This window comes from Neopsephotus bourkii, unplaced genomic scaffold (assembly GCF_033783945.1).
Source record: "Neopsephotus bourkii isolate Nb327-2 ecotype Australia unplaced genomic scaffold, CSIRO-AGI_Nbou_v1 NB_1770, whole genome shotgun sequence".
Classification (NCBI taxonomy): domain Eukaryota; kingdom Metazoa; phylum Chordata; class Aves; order Psittaciformes; family Psittacidae; genus Neopsephotus; species Neopsephotus bourkii.
Genome location: NW_026902244.1, coordinates 1,053,111 through 1,072,222, shown reverse-complemented (window position 1 = coordinate 1,072,222; position 19,112 = coordinate 1,053,111). Strand labels below are relative to the sequence as shown.

The 19,112-nt window shown below is 44.6% G+C and overlaps 1 protein-coding gene across 6 annotated transcripts in view; it reads right to left on the bottom strand.

Annotated features, from left to right (window-relative positions):
- SLX4 (SLX4 structure-specific endonuclease subunit) overlaps positions 1–9,779 on the bottom strand; it is a 31,471-nt gene extending 21,692 nt beyond the window's left edge. For 3 of the 6 annotated variants that reach the window (XM_061379437.1, XM_061379440.1, XM_061379441.1), the window contains exons 1-4: positions 9,662–9,779; positions 8,694–8,803; positions 5,632–5,690; positions 366–2,908 (exon numbers count right to left, since the gene is read on the bottom strand). In XM_061379437.1, the coding sequence (XP_061235421.1) occupies positions 366–735 (370 nt within the window). In that variant the 5' untranslated portion in view covers positions 736–2,908; positions 5,632–5,690; positions 8,694–8,803; positions 9,662–9,779. Of the gene's footprint in view, positions 1–365; positions 2,909–5,631; positions 5,809–8,693; positions 8,804–9,661 lie in introns of those variants that run through there. The other 3 variants (XM_061379438.1, XM_061379439.1, XM_061379443.1) reach the window with 3 other exon arrangements.
- Positions 9,780–19,112: the final 9,333 nt, after the last annotated feature.

The window sequence follows — 19,112 nt, the reverse complement described above, 5'->3', positions numbered from 1 at the left end:
TCTGTGCTACAGTGGAGTTTAGATACTGCTACATCCCTTTTAGAGGAAGGTCCAGAAATCCCATATGCTGGGCTGCACCACAAGCAGTGTGACCAGCAAGTCAAGGGAGGTGATTCTCCTCCTCTGCTCCACTCTCATGACACCCCACCTGGAGTACTGTGTTCAGCTCTGGGGCTCCCAACATAAGAATGTAAACCTGTTGGAGCAAGTCCAGAGGACTTATGTAGACGGAAACACAAGGACCAAGCCTGCTTCAATCACTGCTGCTGTATGTCCCCTCCAGGTGAGCTCCTGGAGACCTCCCCTGAACTACAGTCTTTTCCCTCACAGCCTATTTTCCATCTGAACAGTTTTGGTTCACTCACCTGAGAGAGTCCTCTGGCTACACTCATTGGTTACTGGACTTGGCTGGCTGGCAGAGAGAGGGTTTCTCTTTCCATCCCCTTGTACAGACTTGCCACCATTACAGGCCACAGCATCACCATCTTCTTTGTGCACCAGTGTTTGTTCCTTTGGTCCCAAATCTTGAGGCAAGTATGTCTCCTTCACAGCTGGTAAGCGATGATGGTTTTGGCTCTTAGCAGCAGCTTTGCCTCTTCTTGATTTGCTTTTTGCTGCAGTGCTCTTTGACTTGTTCTGAGCCCTTTTTGCTGCCTCAGTATCCCCAGCTTTTTTCTTCCCTCTACCCAAAATATTTGCCCACAGCTCTTTAAAATCATTGTCCTGTTCATCCATTGGCCTGCAGGTCCAGAAACACTGTCACCTAAGGACACTGTGAGAACTGGAAGGCAGGAGGAGATACCAGAATCAGTTCATCATCCGTGACCTGCTATCTTCACCAATTCCCCTCCACCACATCAGAAATGTCCATTCTCCAGAATTCAATGAGGTCAACAGAGTGGGCACTTCTGTGCTGTTCTGACAGCTCATTCTTCCACAGTTAATTCACAGCCACTTAGTAGAGCACATTCGGCATGGACCCCACCTGCTTTCACAAGTTAAGCATCCCAGTTTGTGCACAGCATGCGCAGAAGCTTCATGATGTGCTACAGTGCTTCAGAAAAACACTTAAAAAGCCCTTAAATAAAGAAATAAAAAAGGTGGTTAGGTAGGATGGTATATACAGATGCAGTGTGGGACAGGCTGGTGTAGAAATTTGAAGAGGATTTGTATAAAATAGTATGATTAGAAAAAGCATGTACTGACCCAAAACACCATCCTTATAATTGTACTATAGACATGCACAAGCTACAGGAGGAAAGAAGAGAAAGCTTTCAAAACAGGTATCTGATAGGCTTTTGTCCTGAAGCTCAGGATTTGAGACTGTCCCTTTTTTATATGCATTCATACTTACATTTATATAACACAAGACCAGCAAATGGAGCAGGGAGGAAAAAAAAAAAGTCCTTCACATCAAGCAGCTATTCTAGAATGTAAAATTCTGCTTTGCGGCACCACAGCTTTAAAGAGGAGAGCCCGACCTCATTTTGAGAAGCAAATAAAGGCAGTTTCTGGCATTCCAAAAGGGTTTCTGGGACAAGTCTGAGAACAATTCTATCAAACATGTTCATCCTTTCTCTCCTCTTACCTGCATTCCTGCTCACCTTCAGGATTAGCTCTCCTGCCAACTAATACTGAACTTGTCCTCTAAGTACTCAATAAACCACGGCACTGACCATGTTTCACAAACTGCTGTCAAATACACAAGGTAAACAGACTAAACAAATGGTATTTTTAAATGAGTTTCTTAACCTTTTCAGCTACAGTAAGAACAGCAGGACTAGCTAGGGGTTACTTGGAACAGCACTGGGCACAATGTCCAGATGGAAATGCCATCAACCCCCAGGCGACATTAAAACTAGATCTCTATTCTTGGACATTTTGATTGTCCTCTTCTTCCTAGTCTTAAGTTCACTCTGGTTCTGTCTATTTTAACAGAGGTTTTATATTGCTCCCAAAACCTATTTCTTTCAAGCCTAAACCAGAGTGTTTCACTTGGAATGGCAGCAGCTGTGGTTCAGTTTCTCCAGTAAAACTCTGGGCACAGAAAGACTCAAAAAGCAGGAAAAACACATGCAAGATTGTTTTCTCAAATGGCTTGGCTGCAGACATGCAAGGCTGAGGAATGCGGGTTACACACTTTCATGGGTCAGCCTTTCCTATAAGCAATTACAGATGTTAATGGATTTATTTATTTTAAACTCAAGCTCCCAAACCAGCAGAGGATTTTGCTGTGAATCTTGGAGTCATTTCCTGTTAGAGAGAAACTGAAGTTTTATGTAGCCAGTTCATAAATTTAATTTTCCTGGACAAAATCTTGGTGTAGTTATCACTGTAAATTTACCATTTTTTTCTAAGTAGGAGACAGCATGTACAGAAAAACAGAATCTTACATCCTTCATGGCTTTAAATACCTCTCACAGATGCATTTGTACTGGTTTATTATTTATGGTGAGTTCCTGATATTAAACTTTAAAACAGATCAGTGCTTTTGCGTTTGCAATCAATGTTCAGTGCCCCAGGTAGACCAAGTCAGACACACAAATGATGCAAAACTAAGGATGTAACTGTCTTACTCCTCCCTTTCCATACTTGTATTTACAGGCTCCTGCTCTGCTCAGCATCTGTGTTTCTGATGCTGCTGCTATTGGTGTAGCCAACAGCCAGCCTTGGCATCAGTTTGTGGAGCGTGAAAACTAAAGGCTTGAAAAGTAGCTTCTCTGTAGAGTATTTGATTCATTTTGGAAGATTTTAGGACTCAACAGATCACAAAGCTGGTCAAATAAAACAAACAGCACCACTTACCTATCAACTTAGATGTCAAATCTATAGCCCAGCTGTGCCCTTCAAGTAAATATGGATCAGTGACATGGTACAAAGCAGGACCAATAAGAATGAAAGATGGAACCTGGAAATGGAAGGAAAAGGCCAGGTTTAGAGTATTCTGTACTGACTGCTTTTTGCTTAAGTTCCAAGTTGCCCGGGGGAAGGAGACAGCTCTAATGGTGCTAAATTCTGCCACTTCCATTGATTCATGTACCTGAACTATGCAAGTTCAGACACATTGCTCAGGATCTGCTCAGCCTAGTGAGCATCACTGCAGTCACTGCAGAGAAAGCTCAGAACCCTTCAGAAGGCAGAAGTTTTGCATTGTTCACATTCCCTCCTCATCCAGACTTTCCAGATCCTAACATCTTATTTGCCTTGTTTTGAAAGCATCTGCTTGCTGAGCAAAGTTTTTACCTGAACAAAGACACCCAGGGCTCTTCCAGTGTCTGGTATCATTAAGGTGTTCCATATGATTTTATCTGTTTTCCCACCTCCATGCTCTGTTTTACACTCCTCCATGCTAAGTTTATGTTCCATGATGCATGTTATCTGCAGGTTGGAGCCTGCTGGAACCACCTCTCATCCTAACAGAGCTGAAAAAGCTGCGTCACTGCCCAGTGCGACCACCAGGCATGTGCTGAGGTGCATTATGAATGAACCCTTCGATGCTCTTTGCTGCTTTTCAGGCAGTTTCCTCTCTCAGACCATTTACGATTCACAATACCATTTACCATTCTTTACCTCTTTCCACTTTTCAAAGGATTTCTGAGCAAGCTACATGAATTCTTTATTTCCTGCTGTGCTCATAAATTCAAAGCACTTCATTAGACTACGGCGAGACAGTCTACTGGAGAAACAAGGCTATATTGAAAACATGCTATCAGGTTAAAGATACATAAAGACAGATACCTACAAACAACTTTATGATCATTTCAATCGGTTTAATAGGTACATATAAAAGACTTACTGCCTTGTAATTACTCAGTTCAATTGCAGAATCCTTAAAAAAAACAAAACAAACCCCAAACAGCAAAACCCAAACAGGTAAAACATCTGCTACCCAGCCATCTTTCCGAGCAGATTCTCTTTTAACAATGGAAAACGTATTTCTTTCAATAGTCCACAACTTGACTCTCTTCTGTGCTCTCAAATATACACCATCTGGGCCTGTTCACTTGCTGTTTTAAACTCCTTGTTCCAGGAACAATTCTCCTGCCACTTGAGCTTCCAAGAATATGTCATCATTATGGCTAGAATGCTGTTGATCAATGCTACTTAGGCCTCAACAATTTGTACCCAGCAGATATCTTTTCTCCTCTTAACCCCCTCAGTGATGCCTTGGTACATACCATCCTCAATTACTCATCTCTAAGGAAAGCCTGACTCTATACCTTCAAAAGATGGAAATGCCATGCTACCTTGGGAGCAATTTCCTGGGTTTCACAAGAAATGCCAGGACAAGTGGGATTATTTAACACTAGAAAGCAAGGCAAAAAGTAACCTTTGTTTTCATACATACCACTTCCTTGTGGTGAAAGGACAAATTATCCCATCCTGCAGACAAATCTTCCCCCTGCCATCTCCTGGCTGGTGACGTAGCCCAGCAGGCAGCTGCATTCCTGACTGGCTGTAGGAAGACTCAGTGTTGAGCAGCACCTGTCTCCCCCAGGCAGGAAACATGGAGCAAGGCCATGTTTGTGTGCTAGGCAGTGCATTACTCCAGGAAGGGTGGCACCTTTCTCATCAGGAGCACCTTTCTCCCACTTCCTCCACCAGCAAGAACAACGTAGGAGTGGTCTTGACAGTCCTGTAAGGCTGGCCAGAATGTAATGGGAAGTCAAAGAATGGGATCAAAGTGACTGATATCACCTCAGTCTTCAGAAATCAGTTAACTGTAATGGCCTGCATGATCTTGGACTGCTAATACCAGTGGTGACAGGGACATGATGATGGAATGCACGCTGCTGTGCTGGCACTGACAGTATTAATGCCCTCCTCTTTTTGTGAAAGCTGTGGTCTAAAGATTTCGAGGTTGGCAACAAAACTTTCAGTCAAGCCAGTCCAAATACTGCAAAGGGAAAGAATTTCTGCAGTGTTTGTTCTGGAAACCACACCAGAAGGCAATCCCTAGGGATTCTTCCAGACCAAATCCTGTAACAAAAAATCTCCCTGCAGGTTCCTGATGGAGAAGAACTTACATGTCAATAGTATAACTTCTAAATACGCACATTATCCTCCATACTTTTAGAGACTCCTCACTACAGCCTGTTCTCTCCAGCTCCTGTGCTAATCAACACCTTCATTGCCAACACTACTCTGCAAAGACACAGCACCAGACCTGTGTAGCGCGGGGTCTCTGTGCTCGAAGAAGTGCAAATAAATGTACACTGACAGCAGTGCTTATTCTGTGAGGAGAGAGCAAAGTAAGTATAGAAAAGGAATTCAAAGTCAGGTACCAGTCCTCATGTCGTGGTCCCTGATGGCCTCCCTGTGCCACAAAAAGGATGACAAAACCAGACATGGAAAATAGGAAATGACAAATTAACTCAAGTCTGTATAAGCAAGGAAACGATAACTGGAAAATCATTATCAGATTCTAAAGAGCAATCTTAGCATTGACCAGTATCAATATCTACCTGACACTACCCACTTCCATTACCTGATATCCCATCAGAGTACCATGTTCCCATTTGTTTTCCAGACTATTCTCCCCTTGCTAGTACCTTGTACATATGGCAAAGCATTTCATAGCCAGTAAAAAATCTATCATATTCCAGGCATGAATTTTAAATCACTACTTACACGACAGAATGTCCCTTTTGAACACTGTAGAGACCAACCTTACTTCATAAAGTACTCCACTGAAAGAGAGAAGTCTTTACTTTCTACCTCCTCTAGAAAGATAAAGGGGAAGTGGATATAAAAATAAAAACTAACGGTTGCTCAGGTGCAAATGCTCATGGTTTGTATGCAAACACAGTAGCATACGGATCAGAAATATATGCAGCTGGTGTTTCAAAAATGGTTATTTGATTTGACTGAAAACAACAAGAAATTACTAATTTAAACAGAAAAATACAATTGAGAATTAAGGACCGAATAAAAACATTTCAGAAGAGGCCAGTAAGAGAACAATGCTTCTTAAAACATAACTTGGTTTTCAGAAAAAGAAATCAGACTAATAATAAAAATATATATATAAAATAACAGCATGGTAAGGGAATGGGATAGCACTGAATATAAGCAATGGATTTTACTAATACAAGGAGGTAAAATTACCTAAGATTATTTATCTGGACAGAAAAATTAAAGACTTTCCAAAAAATCTTTTGGTGTGCATCAAAACCAAAAAGAAAAACCTGCCAAGGCCACTAGATCATTATAAAACAAAGTGTAGAACTCTTAATACCAAGAATATAAATATTCTTGCAATATCCACCCCACAATGTGCCTATTCTAACAGTTATCCAAAGCATACTGAAAAGCAGCTATTGAAGGTGTTTCTGTAAACAGATCATTTGCAAGTAGAAGTCACTGTGATTTTTCAAAAAGACAATTAGGGAAGTAAACACCCATATTTCAGACTGAGATCAACACCAGACTGTGAAAGAAATGGCTTATATGGGAACTGATGAGTAAGAATGGAAAGAAAAATTAATACTAATCAACACAGTTTTATGAAGCCCAAGATCTCCTGCGTTAAGCTAATACGTTTTTAATGAGACCTCTATGTGTTAACACAGGTGTAATCTTTTTGTAAACCATTAAAGAAGTATCAAAGGACAAAATGATTAATTAAAAGCATGCAAAATCAATACAACACATTTAGAATTATTAAAATGTAGCTAGGTAAGTTTCAAATTGCAACTGCAAACAGCAGTTGATGCATTGAGGGCATTATGTTTCTAGCAGCATCCCACAGGGATTAACTCTCTGCCTATCTTGTTTTTCTATTATTTAGACTTAGGAAATGAGTTGGAAGAGACACACACCATCACTGATCAAGCTGTCTGGTCATACAGAGGAGGGAACTACTGAAGTTGATGACAGAGAGGCAGATTGATGCAAGCCACTTGGTAAACCACTGCAAATCTCAGTATAAAGTCCCGTGTCTGGGACAAGCTTACTTACAGGATAGGTAAATCTATCCTGTATATTTCTATATTTCTTGTAGTGTTCTATATTTCTTGTAGGTTCTATATTTCTTGTAGTAGGTACAAGTGAACACTACGGTGATATTGTTACAGTGCAACTAAGGCATGATTCCTTCCAAGGAGGAAGCACTGCCCACAGAACACAGAACCAGTGGCACATGGCTTAGGAACATAGCTGGTTCAGTTTGCCTTTTCAGTCACCAGTATACAACCTCACCCAGCCATCATTATTTCATACTGACCACAACATGACCTTGTCTCAGGTGTCCAACATCACTCTCGTTTGGGTAATTCTGACCATGGCAAACTATTCTATCATTGTGTGGATCAAGAATGGAGTAATAAGCGTTATGGATGTTTGCAGCAAGAAAATCAACTGAGTAATTAATGAAGACGTGAATATAAAGACAAGCAAGAACACTTCAGTGTTACAGATCCAAGCCATCTCCTTCCAAGAAGACAATGTTATTCTAAAGGGCACATTCACTGTGTATCAGTTCTACTGATACTATTTTTTTTCCAAAAAGTGTACTGTCTGATTTGTGATTATCAACACAAACCCAAATGTAAGGTGAAATTTAACACACCATCTTGATTTCCCCACATTCTCTAAAATAGAAAGATGCTTGCATTGGAAAGGTGACCAAACTCATGGATTTCTAAAGGTAAACTAATAACATATCTTTTACACTAATGTTTCATTAATTTATAACAATTAATAACTTCTCAGCTAAAATTACAGGCAAGAGCTACAATAAAATACCCAACATGGTTTTTTGTGTACATACTGCTTCATGATATTTCCATGCTGTCATATCTGTTCTCCATACTCCAGCACCCATCATAAACACACTTTGTTCAACTATTCTGAAAATCCATTTGTACATTCTTTCCTACTAAAACATCTTCTTTTATTACCTTAGTTCCTTCACCTTCTCAATATCCAAATATATTGTTACCTAGAAGACTGATTTGAGTGTTCTGGGAAACCCTGGTACCAACCAACAACCTCAGGGATGTGCAGATGTGTGTCACCCATAGACTGCTATGGTAACAGCAAGAGGTCAGCTCTCAGGCAATGATGTCAATCTCTTTGTGTTCAATTTTCAGAGAGAACGCTGGGCAAAAGCCTGGCCTACAACTGAGAACCCCAGGACAGTTTGAGTTTCACGAGCATACAATAATGTATCAAACATCCTGTCTAAACTGCTGTTTTCTACCATTTGACTGGTTCTTTTACTGCAGAAAAAGGTGTAATAAAAACAGACCCAGTGGGAAAAGCAAATTCTCAAAAGGACTTGAGGTCCATTTTTTTCCAAATATAAAGGCCATGGTAATTTTTTTTCCTGTTTCTGCCTCTGACACATGTGCATAGTGTAAAGCAACAAAATGACTTCTGCCTCTTCTGAAAACTATTTTAATCCAAACAGCAAAAACAAAGGGGAGAGCAGGGAGATGAAGAACAGGATTCTAGGCAGATATGAAAGCCAGCCACCCAAGGGTCTCTTTTTCTCATCAAAACAGGGACTTTACCTGGATGGTGATTTTTTGAGAGTTTATACAGAAACCAACAGACCAAGCACCAGTCAAAATTTCTGCCTTTGGCCTCTACTAGAGTCATACTATTAAGTACAAATAACATACGCTCTTGCCCAGCAAATGTGTAGTTTTGGCTTTATTTTAAACCATCGTGGTTATTTTAAGAAACACCTGTGTATCTGCAGGACCAGGGACAAAGTGTTGTCAGTAAACCAGCCTGCACCACCTGTTTCCCCTCAAGGCAGAGAATTCCCCACACGCTGATCCTCAGGCCCTCGAGCCTGGAAGAGAACAACAAAATTCCATGTTGCTTTATGAAGCAGCTGACAGATTCCTCATAGCATCACAGAATGGTCAGGGTTGGAAGGGATCCTCAGAATGGTTTTCCTTTGTCACACTGCTGGAAATAAGTTTGCTTCAACACTGGATCACAGAATCATATAATCATAGAATGGTTTGGGTTGGAAGGGACCTTAAGCTCATCCAGTTCCAACCTCCTGCCATGGGCAGGGATACCTTCCACTATAGCAGGTTGCTCCAAAACCCATCCAGCCTGGCCTTAAACACTGCCAGGAATGGGGCAGCCATAGCTTCTTCGGGCAACCTGTGCCAAGTTGTTAATGAACCTTCCCAGCAGTCAATGCTTGCTACACTCTGACACCCTCACAATCAGTCCTTCCATTGAAGAACTTTGCCTCTGTCACTGAGGTTTTGCTTTTAATGCCATGCTAACATCAATGCTGCGCTTCACCCTACCGAGGAGCCGCAACGGAGCAATGAGCCACCCCATCCAAACCCAACCGGAGCCCCCCCAAACGCGCTGTTAGCGCCCCGCGGCTTCTGCTGCCTGCGGTACCTGACGGGCCCCTGTGGGCTCACTCCGGGGCTGACCTCGGGCTGCACATCCGGCAGTGCGGATGCCTGTGGCGGCCACGACACCCGCCCTGCCCAGGGAAGCGACTCCTGCTCCTCGGCACCAGCCCCCCGACTCAACACCACCAACTCGCCGCCGGCAGGTGGCGCGGCGCCGCGCTGTTGGCGCCAGCGTCATGACGTCACTCCGCCCGTGCGTAGCTCACCCGCACCGCTGAGAACTGCTCCGCACAGCTCAGCGCCCGCCGCCACGGCCCGCCGCAGACCTCTCCGCCGCGGCAAGAGCTCCCACCGCTCCTCGCGCCCCGCCGCCACGGCGGGGAACCCCGATGCTGAACCGCAGCGCATGCGCGGGGCGCCAACCGCCGTTCCTGTCCCGTAACGGGCACGGCGCGCATGCGCGAGATGGTTGTCAGGAGCCCGCCAGCGGCGCTAGCGCATGCGCACAAGCGAGGACCGCACCCTCCCCGCGCAGGCGCACGGACTTCCCACCGCCGGTTGCCATAGTGATGCTCCCGCCCTTCGCGGTTCCTGTTGGCGTTGCCTCTCGGCAGGGCCGGGCGGATCCGCTCGTCCTGTTTGGGGGGAGCTGGGCGCCCCACGCCCTCAGAAGGGCCGGAGCCTCCCCCCGGGCAGGCAGCGGCCCTGGGCGGTGCCTTCTGAGGCGGACGCTGCCTGAGGCTGGCGGGTCGGCGGCCACCGGGGGCGGCCTTACTCCAGGATAGCGGCGGCGGGCCTGGCTCCTCCCGCCAGTCAGGGCCCGGCCGAGCCCGAGGGTCAGAAAGTGCTGAGGCATTTGATGAGGGCCCCGGCTCTGCTACAACCGGGTCTGGGAAAAGTAACTCCGAAAGAGGAAAACACACCAGAGTACTTCCTGTTAATGTGTTAAAGAAGTCTCAGCTCTCGCAATACTCGTATGTAGCAAAATAAAAAGTGTAAAGAGGGAGAGAAACACCCCCTGTATGACTATAGTCATGGGTTCACAGAATGGTTTGGGTTGGAAGGGACCTTAAAAACTCATCTAGTTCCAGCCCCCCTGTACTATCACTGCATGTGCATGTAAGCAGTACCTAAGCTTCTTGTAGCTCCAACGGGTCCATGTCCTTACGCTGGGGGCCCCAGAGCTGGATGTGGGACTGAAGGGGAGGTGTCAGAAGTGTGAAACAGAAGGGGAGAGTCGGCTCGCTTGACCTGCTGGTCATGCGTCTTTAAAGTCGCTCGTTCTCACATCTAAAAGCTGAGGTCCATGTCTGCAGGATGGGGAGCTGCAGCGAGGCCATGGTAATTGTAATGCTCTGCTGCTCATACAGATCTTCATGGAACTGTTGAAGTTCCAAGGCAAGCAGTTACATGGCTCAAGCTTTTGCCAAGCTTACCTGTTGAGCATTGCCTTTTTATTTTGTACTTCTTACTACTTGGGATTGAACAGGAAGATGGATGCCAATTTTTTCCACTACATTCCATTCAGCTTTAGAGACCTCATTCTGAGTAGTAATTGACTCAGGATCAACAATCATTTAATCCAAAGTTAATAGCTAATTGTGGCCAAAGGTCTGCAGGTATAAACCAACCTCAGCTACAGTGGGAGGAGGTGGGAATTCAGACACTGGATTTGTGTTTTGAACACGTTTTGTGTTAAAATCAGGATTTCTTTCTCAGCTCTTGGTATGGGTTGCAGCAAGAGCCCAAATCAGTCCTGGAGAACACTTGTTAACAGGCTAAGAGGCAGAGGGAAGAGGTCCAGCAGCTCACACAACACACCCCGGCTGACATTCCTCTACTAATTGTGAGCAATATGATGGATCCTTTACATATAACATTTATTTTTCCGTAATTATATATTGATCTGTAATTTGGCATCACCAAATTAAAGGGACATTCCCATAGTACTGCCTGTTTGAAAAGCTTATAGAAGAAAATTAACTACAACTTTTGAAATGGAACAAGCTCCTGCAGCACCAAACATTTTCACTTCCAGGAAAGCAGTTTAGTTTTTAACCCATGCTAAATTCAAACAATTTTAGCTGAAAACCTTTGAATTTTAAGCATAGAATTGGTTATTTTGGCAGAACTGATGGGTCTGTTTTCTGCAGCGAATCGTCCCCAGGAGATGCAATGAACCTGTGTCAGTATGAGAACCAAAAACTGATATGAAGAAATCCTTTGGTTTGTGTCTTTCAACACTTCTGCTAGTTTATTCAAGTTCTTTCTGAAATTGCTACACTTACGGGAATTAGAAGCACTCTGAAGAAAACCCTGCAAGAACTCGCAAGCGTACATTGCACAAATATACTGAAAAATACTCCAGTCAGATGTACCAAGGCACAGCGTCGGTTCCACGAGAATAACTATGCCAAGTGGTAGTTAGTGAGAGCAGCCCTGCAGAGAAGGACTTGGGGGCGTTGACTGTTGAGAAGCTCAACACGAGCCAGCAGTGTGCACTTGTAGCCCAGAAAGCCAACAGTATACTGGGCTGCATCAAAAGAAGTATGGCCAGCAGGCCAAGTGGGGGGATTTTCCCCCTCTACTCCACTCTCATGAGACTATACCTGGAGTTCTGTGTACAGCTCTGGGGGACCCAACACAAGAGTGATGTGGAGCTGTTGAAGTGCGTCCAAAGGAGGCCACGGAGATGCCCAGAGGGTTGGAGCAGCTCTGTGCTGGAGACAGCCTAAGAGTGCTAGGCTTGTTCAGCCTGGACAAGAGAAGGCTCTGGGGAGACTTTAGAGCAGCTTCCAGTGCCGAAAGAGGCCAACAGGAAAGCTGGAGAGAAGCTCTTGACAAGGGCATGTATGGACAGGACAAGGGGGAATGGCTTTAAACAGAGAGGAGATTTAGATGAGATATAAGGAAGAAGTTCTTTATTGTGTGGTGAATGCTCAGAGAAGCTGTGGCTGCCACATCCCTGGCAGTGTTCAAGGCCAGGTTGGATGGGACTCGGAGCAACCTGGTCTAGTGGAAGGTGTCCCTGCCCATGGCAGGGGGTTGGAACTGGATGAGCTATAAGGTCCTTTCCAAACCAAACTGTTCCATGGTCTTAATTCACAGTAACACTTTGTTGCACAACACCCTAAATGCAAAACTGAATTTAACAGCACCAAATATTTATCAGAAGAAGCGGGAGGACTCAGCACCTCCACAAGGCACCAGAGATCTGCTGACCCCATCACACATCTGCAGTCGGGGAAACTTCCCCTCAGTGTTCAAAGTGATGCTGAACACGGCCAACACACGTCTTCAGCCACACCAGCTTCCACATCACTGCTGCCAGGCAACACTGCAGCCTCCAGCAATTCTGCTGCATTTCACATAGTCAGATGCATTTTTCTAACCCAGAAGTGCTGAGATACCAGAGAAAAGGGCTCCTGAGAAACGTGAAACACATTAATATGCACAAGCATCTGCTTTTTCACCACTTGAATCCTTGAGAGCTTACTGCGCTCCACATGAGAAGCACAAACAACCTGAGCCTTGATCATGTAAACACAGCCTTTTAAAGGTGTGCACTGGAAAGAGCCAAAGGAATCACGCTATTTCTAATCTGGATGGGTCTGGGAGCACCAATATTTAGCAGTACGTACTGGCTATCAAGCAGGGATCTACCTCACAGAGTGTTTCAAGGCTTCCAACCATTCCTAAAGGCAGCAAGGACACTGCTGCCACTGCAGGGTGTATTCGCTATTTGAACCCAACATCAGCTCAGATACGCAGCCACAATCATGGGTGTAGAGGGAAGAAGCAGCTCTCCCAAAATCAAGCAGCTCATCAGAGGCAGACTGATTCTCCATGCAGACCTACTAGACTTCTGCTAGCTATTTTTTAATAACTCACTTTTTCTCCCCTGCAGGGAACTGCTCTCTATCAGATCTGGCATGGGGCTGCAATGCTTTAGACTCCAGAATGAAAATCCTTGCTTAATTTAATGTATGCTAGTGGTACTCTCCCATGAATTACAACTGTATAGATGCTGGCAGGACCCTAAAATAGAAACACTTTGGATACATGTGAGAGGGTATTTACTATCACACCTCGGTTTTGAGCTGTCTCTGCAGAAAACAGTGATTATGGAAACTTGTGGACACTATTGCCAATACTTAAAAGGTTTTAAAATAACTGTGTTTGAATTCACTGTGCAAAGGTATTTATAGTAAATATGTAAATATGTTTAACTACAGATCTATGAATGCACACATTACGTGTTACATACACGTATAAATATCTATCCCCAGTGTGCTGCAGTCAGCACTTCTCAAAATGTGAGTTTTACCTTGTTATCTCTGCTCAGTCTGATGGGCAGATCCACCAGTCTGTGTCAGCAATTGTAATGGTGGTAATGCACTTCTAATGCTGGTGGCTCTTCAGCAGCTCCAGATTAACTTTTTAAAGCTTTTCATACAAACTGATTCAATCCAGGCCAGCAGTGCTCAGAGAAGCAGCCCTGGAGGCCAATTCTAGTGAGTAAAGTTTAGGGTTTGCATTAATTTGTTCTGTTAATCTGCCCTTCTCATGGTCTTTCCCCATGCTGGATGACAGAGATCAGCACAACACTCAGTGCACCGAGTCTCTTGAAAGGGCAAAACAAGCAACAATACAGCATTCTCCTCAGGAGCAGGTTTGTTTCATTTTCGTCTGAAGTGTAAGTTTTGGGATGGTGCATACCACTATCTCCACCTCCACTTGCAAGCCTGTCAGTAAAACATGCATGTTTCCATTCAGGAGGTCACACAGCACAGGTTGGAGTGTGCACATCATATTACCTTGTTATAAACCAAAATTTGTCTTGTTCTCCTGGGAAGTGAAATGAATTATAATTTCCAATAAGAATCACCATACTGAAGTAAAGGCCACTAAAATAAAGGTCACTAAACATGCTAAAAATCTCTAAGAACATTAAAAATACAGTGCCCAACTAAAATCTGTGTCTTTGGATTTCTTGAAGCACATTGCAAGATAACTTGGAACGCTTGCTCTTTAAACTATCTGCTAAACTACTGGAGACAGAACAAGTCCATGACTGAAATACATGAATGAAGCAAACTTCAAGTTCCATCTCCCTTCACCTCGTGTCACAGCTCCGAGTTCCTGCGTTTGTAAGGATTTAATTTAGGACAGTTCCATGTAGGATTAACTTACTGATTTACTTCCAGATCAGGTTTTAACCCCAATTACCCCTCATTTACTCGGGCTGCAAAAGGAGAACTATCTTTGCTTGGCATCACATCTTTGTTTCTTTGTTAACTGCTATTAATTAACCCCAAATTCTGTGCAGATCATATCTTGACATTGGGAATAAAGTTAGACAGATAAATTTAATGGACAATTCATTACAATACCTTTTGCCGTATCAATTTAAAAAGAGGGGGAAACTCTTCTTTCACCATTTTTTCATCCTTCCTGCTGCTCTAAATAGATGACCAGGGATGAGACATGCAGGAGTCCTCACAAATCAAAGTAATTAGAGAAGCCTTTGCTCCTTGCACTCCTGCCAACTATTCCATTTCGACCAGAACTTATGCAGACTTTTAAACCCATTTCCACCTGTTCACACTCCAGACTCTTTACAGGAGGAATGGAAGGATAAGAGGCTTGTGATTTGAGAGAAAAATCTTGCTAGAAGGGCCTCCAGGTCTCATGGTGCAAGACAGCACCCTTCTGTCATAGGTGAGAAAGGGGAAATGATTGTCCAGGCAGGCAAACTCCCCACTTGGGCTGAAGCCACAGCATTGGCCATGTAGTGCTCCAGAGAAAGTGTAGGTTAAGTGTAAAACATGAAGTAAAGGAGAAACAAAAGATGATTCTGACAGCAGAGGGAGAACAAGTTACTTTTTTTACTGAAAGAAGAGCTTCCTGCTGATGAAAGAGAAAACCCCACTCCAGAGGTGTCAGGAGGTGAGCTGTTCTGGGCAGAGAAAGACAATAGGATAGATTTTCATCTTCTTCTTCCCAAGAAATGGGAGACAGCCAGCTGTAAAGGACTTTGTACAGGGTAAGCCAAGCTTCCAGGTATTCCCTGAAACCCCAGGAGTTTTTGAACCCAGGAGTCACTGGGAAACTGCATGATCTCAATGGATAAGGATTGGGCAGACCCAGAAGTGCCCTGGGAAGAATCTTCAAATGAACAGCCTGTTGGGCAGTGATGCTGTTGAAGCTGCTGTCACATTTGTGTTGACTGCTTCATCCAAACCCAGCAGGTACTTGTCTTTGTGCCTCAGGGTCCTGGAGGAGGTTTGTTTCACTGTGTGCTGGGATTCTTGAGTCCTGGGCTGTGTCCCTAACTCAGATTCACTGTGTTTCTTAGGGAAATTTATTTACACTCCATGCATACATTATTTGTACAGTAAGAATGTTTCTGTCTTACTTCACAAGGAGAATGGGAAGGATTAATTAACAATTCTGAGGCACTACAGAAGTGCTAAACATTATTAATGGCTCCCAAGTTTTCTTCTTTTGGAAACAGTGGCCATTTCTTCCCATAATGTTTTAAACAGTTGCTGCTCAAGGAGCTTAGATTGCAGATTCCTGGCCTGTGGTTTGCTCATAAATCACAGGCCTGGAGCCTACCCAAGACACTCTTGATAGTCTCAGCAGAAGTCTGGATGAGAGAAAACACTGTTCTCAGTCTGGCCCAGTGAACTACTTTATGGGCCAGTCCAGTTTCAAGGTCCTGAGCCAGACATTGAGAGGGATTCTGTCCAAGTTTAAAAGCATGAGGTCTCAGGAATGTCCTCTCAAACTGGATTTCACTGCCTATAAATATTTTCCATCTTCTGCCCTGGAGGATATAGATTTGACTCCACAACTGATGAGCCTGGGCAGAGCAGGAGAAAAGGCCACTCTGTTCATCACCAGTGGTTTGTCAGCATACAAAGTTTAACTTGTAGAAAAATGAACAAAACCCCCCAATCAAAACCCAACAAGGACAAGAGACAGGCAGCAGTTAATAGGGTGCTAGTAAAAATCAAACCTGACAGATCAATTTTCTGCACAAAGCAGGGTTCAGCATTGCTTACAGACAGGAAACTAAATAAGCTCCATGAGAGCCTTCCAGGTTGGACATCCCTAATTCCATCTCATGGGGAAATGGGGAAATCTGCTAGAACAAATGTGGAAGGACACAACTAGCCCATGCTGGGCATATCAGGGCACCATGCCCACATGTTGTGCACTGTTGGAACTCATGGTTCAGCTCAATCTGCTGGAAAAATCCACTCCTGCTGCAGGAAGAGCACAAGCTGGATGGAAACTGCCTAATGAGAAAATGCACTCAACAATGGGTAACCTAGTACCTTAGCGGAGATGGCAGCTGGAAGAGCTGGAAACTGCAGCTTCACTGCTACAGACAGCACTGAAGTTCTGATGCAGGATCCGAACAAGCCTTCTCTGCTTGCACAGTTTTGAGGTGGTGCAGAAAGTGAAACTCCAGGCTCTAGCTAGCTTCTCGTGGCTCCCTTTTCCCATCACATTTGAAACAACTCATCCTTTATGCTCTGGTTTACTAAAAGCCTCTGTGGTGTTCCATGTGGAGTCCCTTTCAGACACAAGCGACACACCCATGTTCCTATCAGCACTTAAGTCTGTGTTCCTCTGCATGATGCCATACATCCCCTTTTTCCACTAGGTTCTGCTCTGTTAGCCACACATAAACCCTTCATACAGGAGCATGCTGCATGTCTTTGCAAAATACAAGGGAAAATGGAGTGTGAGAGGCCTGGACCCAGAGTGGCTGCTGATGTGTGCAGTGATGAAGCTTAGACAAAGCATCGGACAAGGTGTCATGATAAAGTATGTGAGACTGGGGTCAAAGCACCCTCCTGATCCTGCTGCTCCTTGCTGCAGAGGGGCTCTCAGGACTATCACCACCTCTCGTGTGTTTGATGGGTACAGTGACAAAGGGTAGGTCTGTGCTTCAGTAACAGAAATCTTACCTGATCTTTTAGTCACAAATCTCTTATGGCAAAATATTAGCACCTCGGGACTACTGGGTTTCCCAGAGGATTCCCAGGATGGGAGAGGTTAAAGATACGTCAGTTCACAGCAGTCTCACAGTCAGCTCCGCTTCTCACTAGTGCCCAGCTGCAGGCATTCCCTCAACAGACACTATTTTCAGGCACTGTGAGCGAGCACCAGGTGACCAGCCTGCAGGCTGATGCACTCACCTGCTGCACTGTTAGCATCAGAAAATCACCAAGGGTTTTGATTTCTTCAGGCTCTGTTAGAATCACAGAATCATTTAAGTTGGAAAAGATCTTGAAGATCGAGTCCAACCATTAACCCAGCACTGCCAAGCCCACCACTAAACGATGTGCCTAAGCACAAGACCTACATGTCTTTTAAATACCTCCAGGGATGGGGATTCCACTGCTGCCCTGGGCAGCCTGTTCCATTGCCTGATCATCCTTTCAGGTAAGAAATTTTTCCTAATATCCAGTCTAAACCTCCCCTTGAGGTTTAGACTGGATATTAGGAGGCTGTTTCCCCTTATCTAAGGGAAAGAGACCAGCCCCCACCTCACTACAACGTCCTGTCAGGTAGCTGTAAGACAGCATAAGGTCTCCCCTGAGCCTCCTTTTCTCCAGGCTCAACACTCCCAGTTCCCTCAGCCAGTCCTCATCAGACTTCTGCTCCAGACCCTTCACCAGCTTCATTCCCTTTGGACCTGGCTCCAGCACCTCCATGTGTTCCTTGTAGTGAAGGACCCAGAACTGAACACAATATTCGAGGTGCAGCCTCACCAGTGCCACGTACAGGGGGCAGTCACTTCCCTGGTCCTGCTGGCCACACTATTTCTGCAACAATGCATCATAAGGGGTGTAGGACGTAAAAGGTGGCTCCTTCTCAACACCCTCCAAATCGTCATATTAGTTCCTCTTCTGCATCTGAAGGAAAATGAAATTTTACGTTAAAATGGCAGCCTGTGCAGCAGGCCCTTTCATTCCTCTGCACAGCCAGGCTTCCTTTAGTGTAAAGGGCTAGAGGTTGTCCTGTCCAGCAGAGCATCCGAACAGTTAACCAAATCCAGTTCAGGAATCTTAATCCGGCAATTTAAAGATAAGCTAAACAAATATCAGGGCTACCTCACAGCCCCCACTGAGCAGGAATTCTTGTAAACCAGTTTGCATGGTGTAAACCAGATACATGGAGGGAAACCCAGTGTAGCATTTTTCTGTTACACATTTCTTTTGTTGAAGAGGCACTGCTCCTTAGAAAGGACTCAAAGAGCCAAACTCCATCTTTAAAGACAAGGCTAACAGGGTTCAATAGCTACAGATTCTCCTGTTCTCCCACCACACTCTCTGCCACTACCTACTGTTGTTTTCACAGCCCTCTCTCCCACCACTGACCAGTGCCTGGTGCCCTCAAGAATCGAGCAGCATCTGAAGAGAGAAGAACCAATGAATCACCAGCTGGAAGACACAAAGACCAACAAAGTAAGGGGAAGAGAGGAGTAGAGGCATCTGGAAAAGGAGTTTATTTGTCATAAATACAGATCATCTGGACATGCAGTTTATCCACAGAACAGGCAAAAACCCTGGAGACTCTCCAGAAAGCCACACGTTGGAAAGCTGTTTCCCAATTACTTCCCCTTCTCCACAGCAAGACCAGGATGAACTCAACCATCCAGCAGCTCAGTGATCTTTATACTGACATGCTCCACCAACAGTCTCTGTGCCTGCTAATGGCAGCAATCCATCTCCATGGTTACAAAGTCTTCCTGCC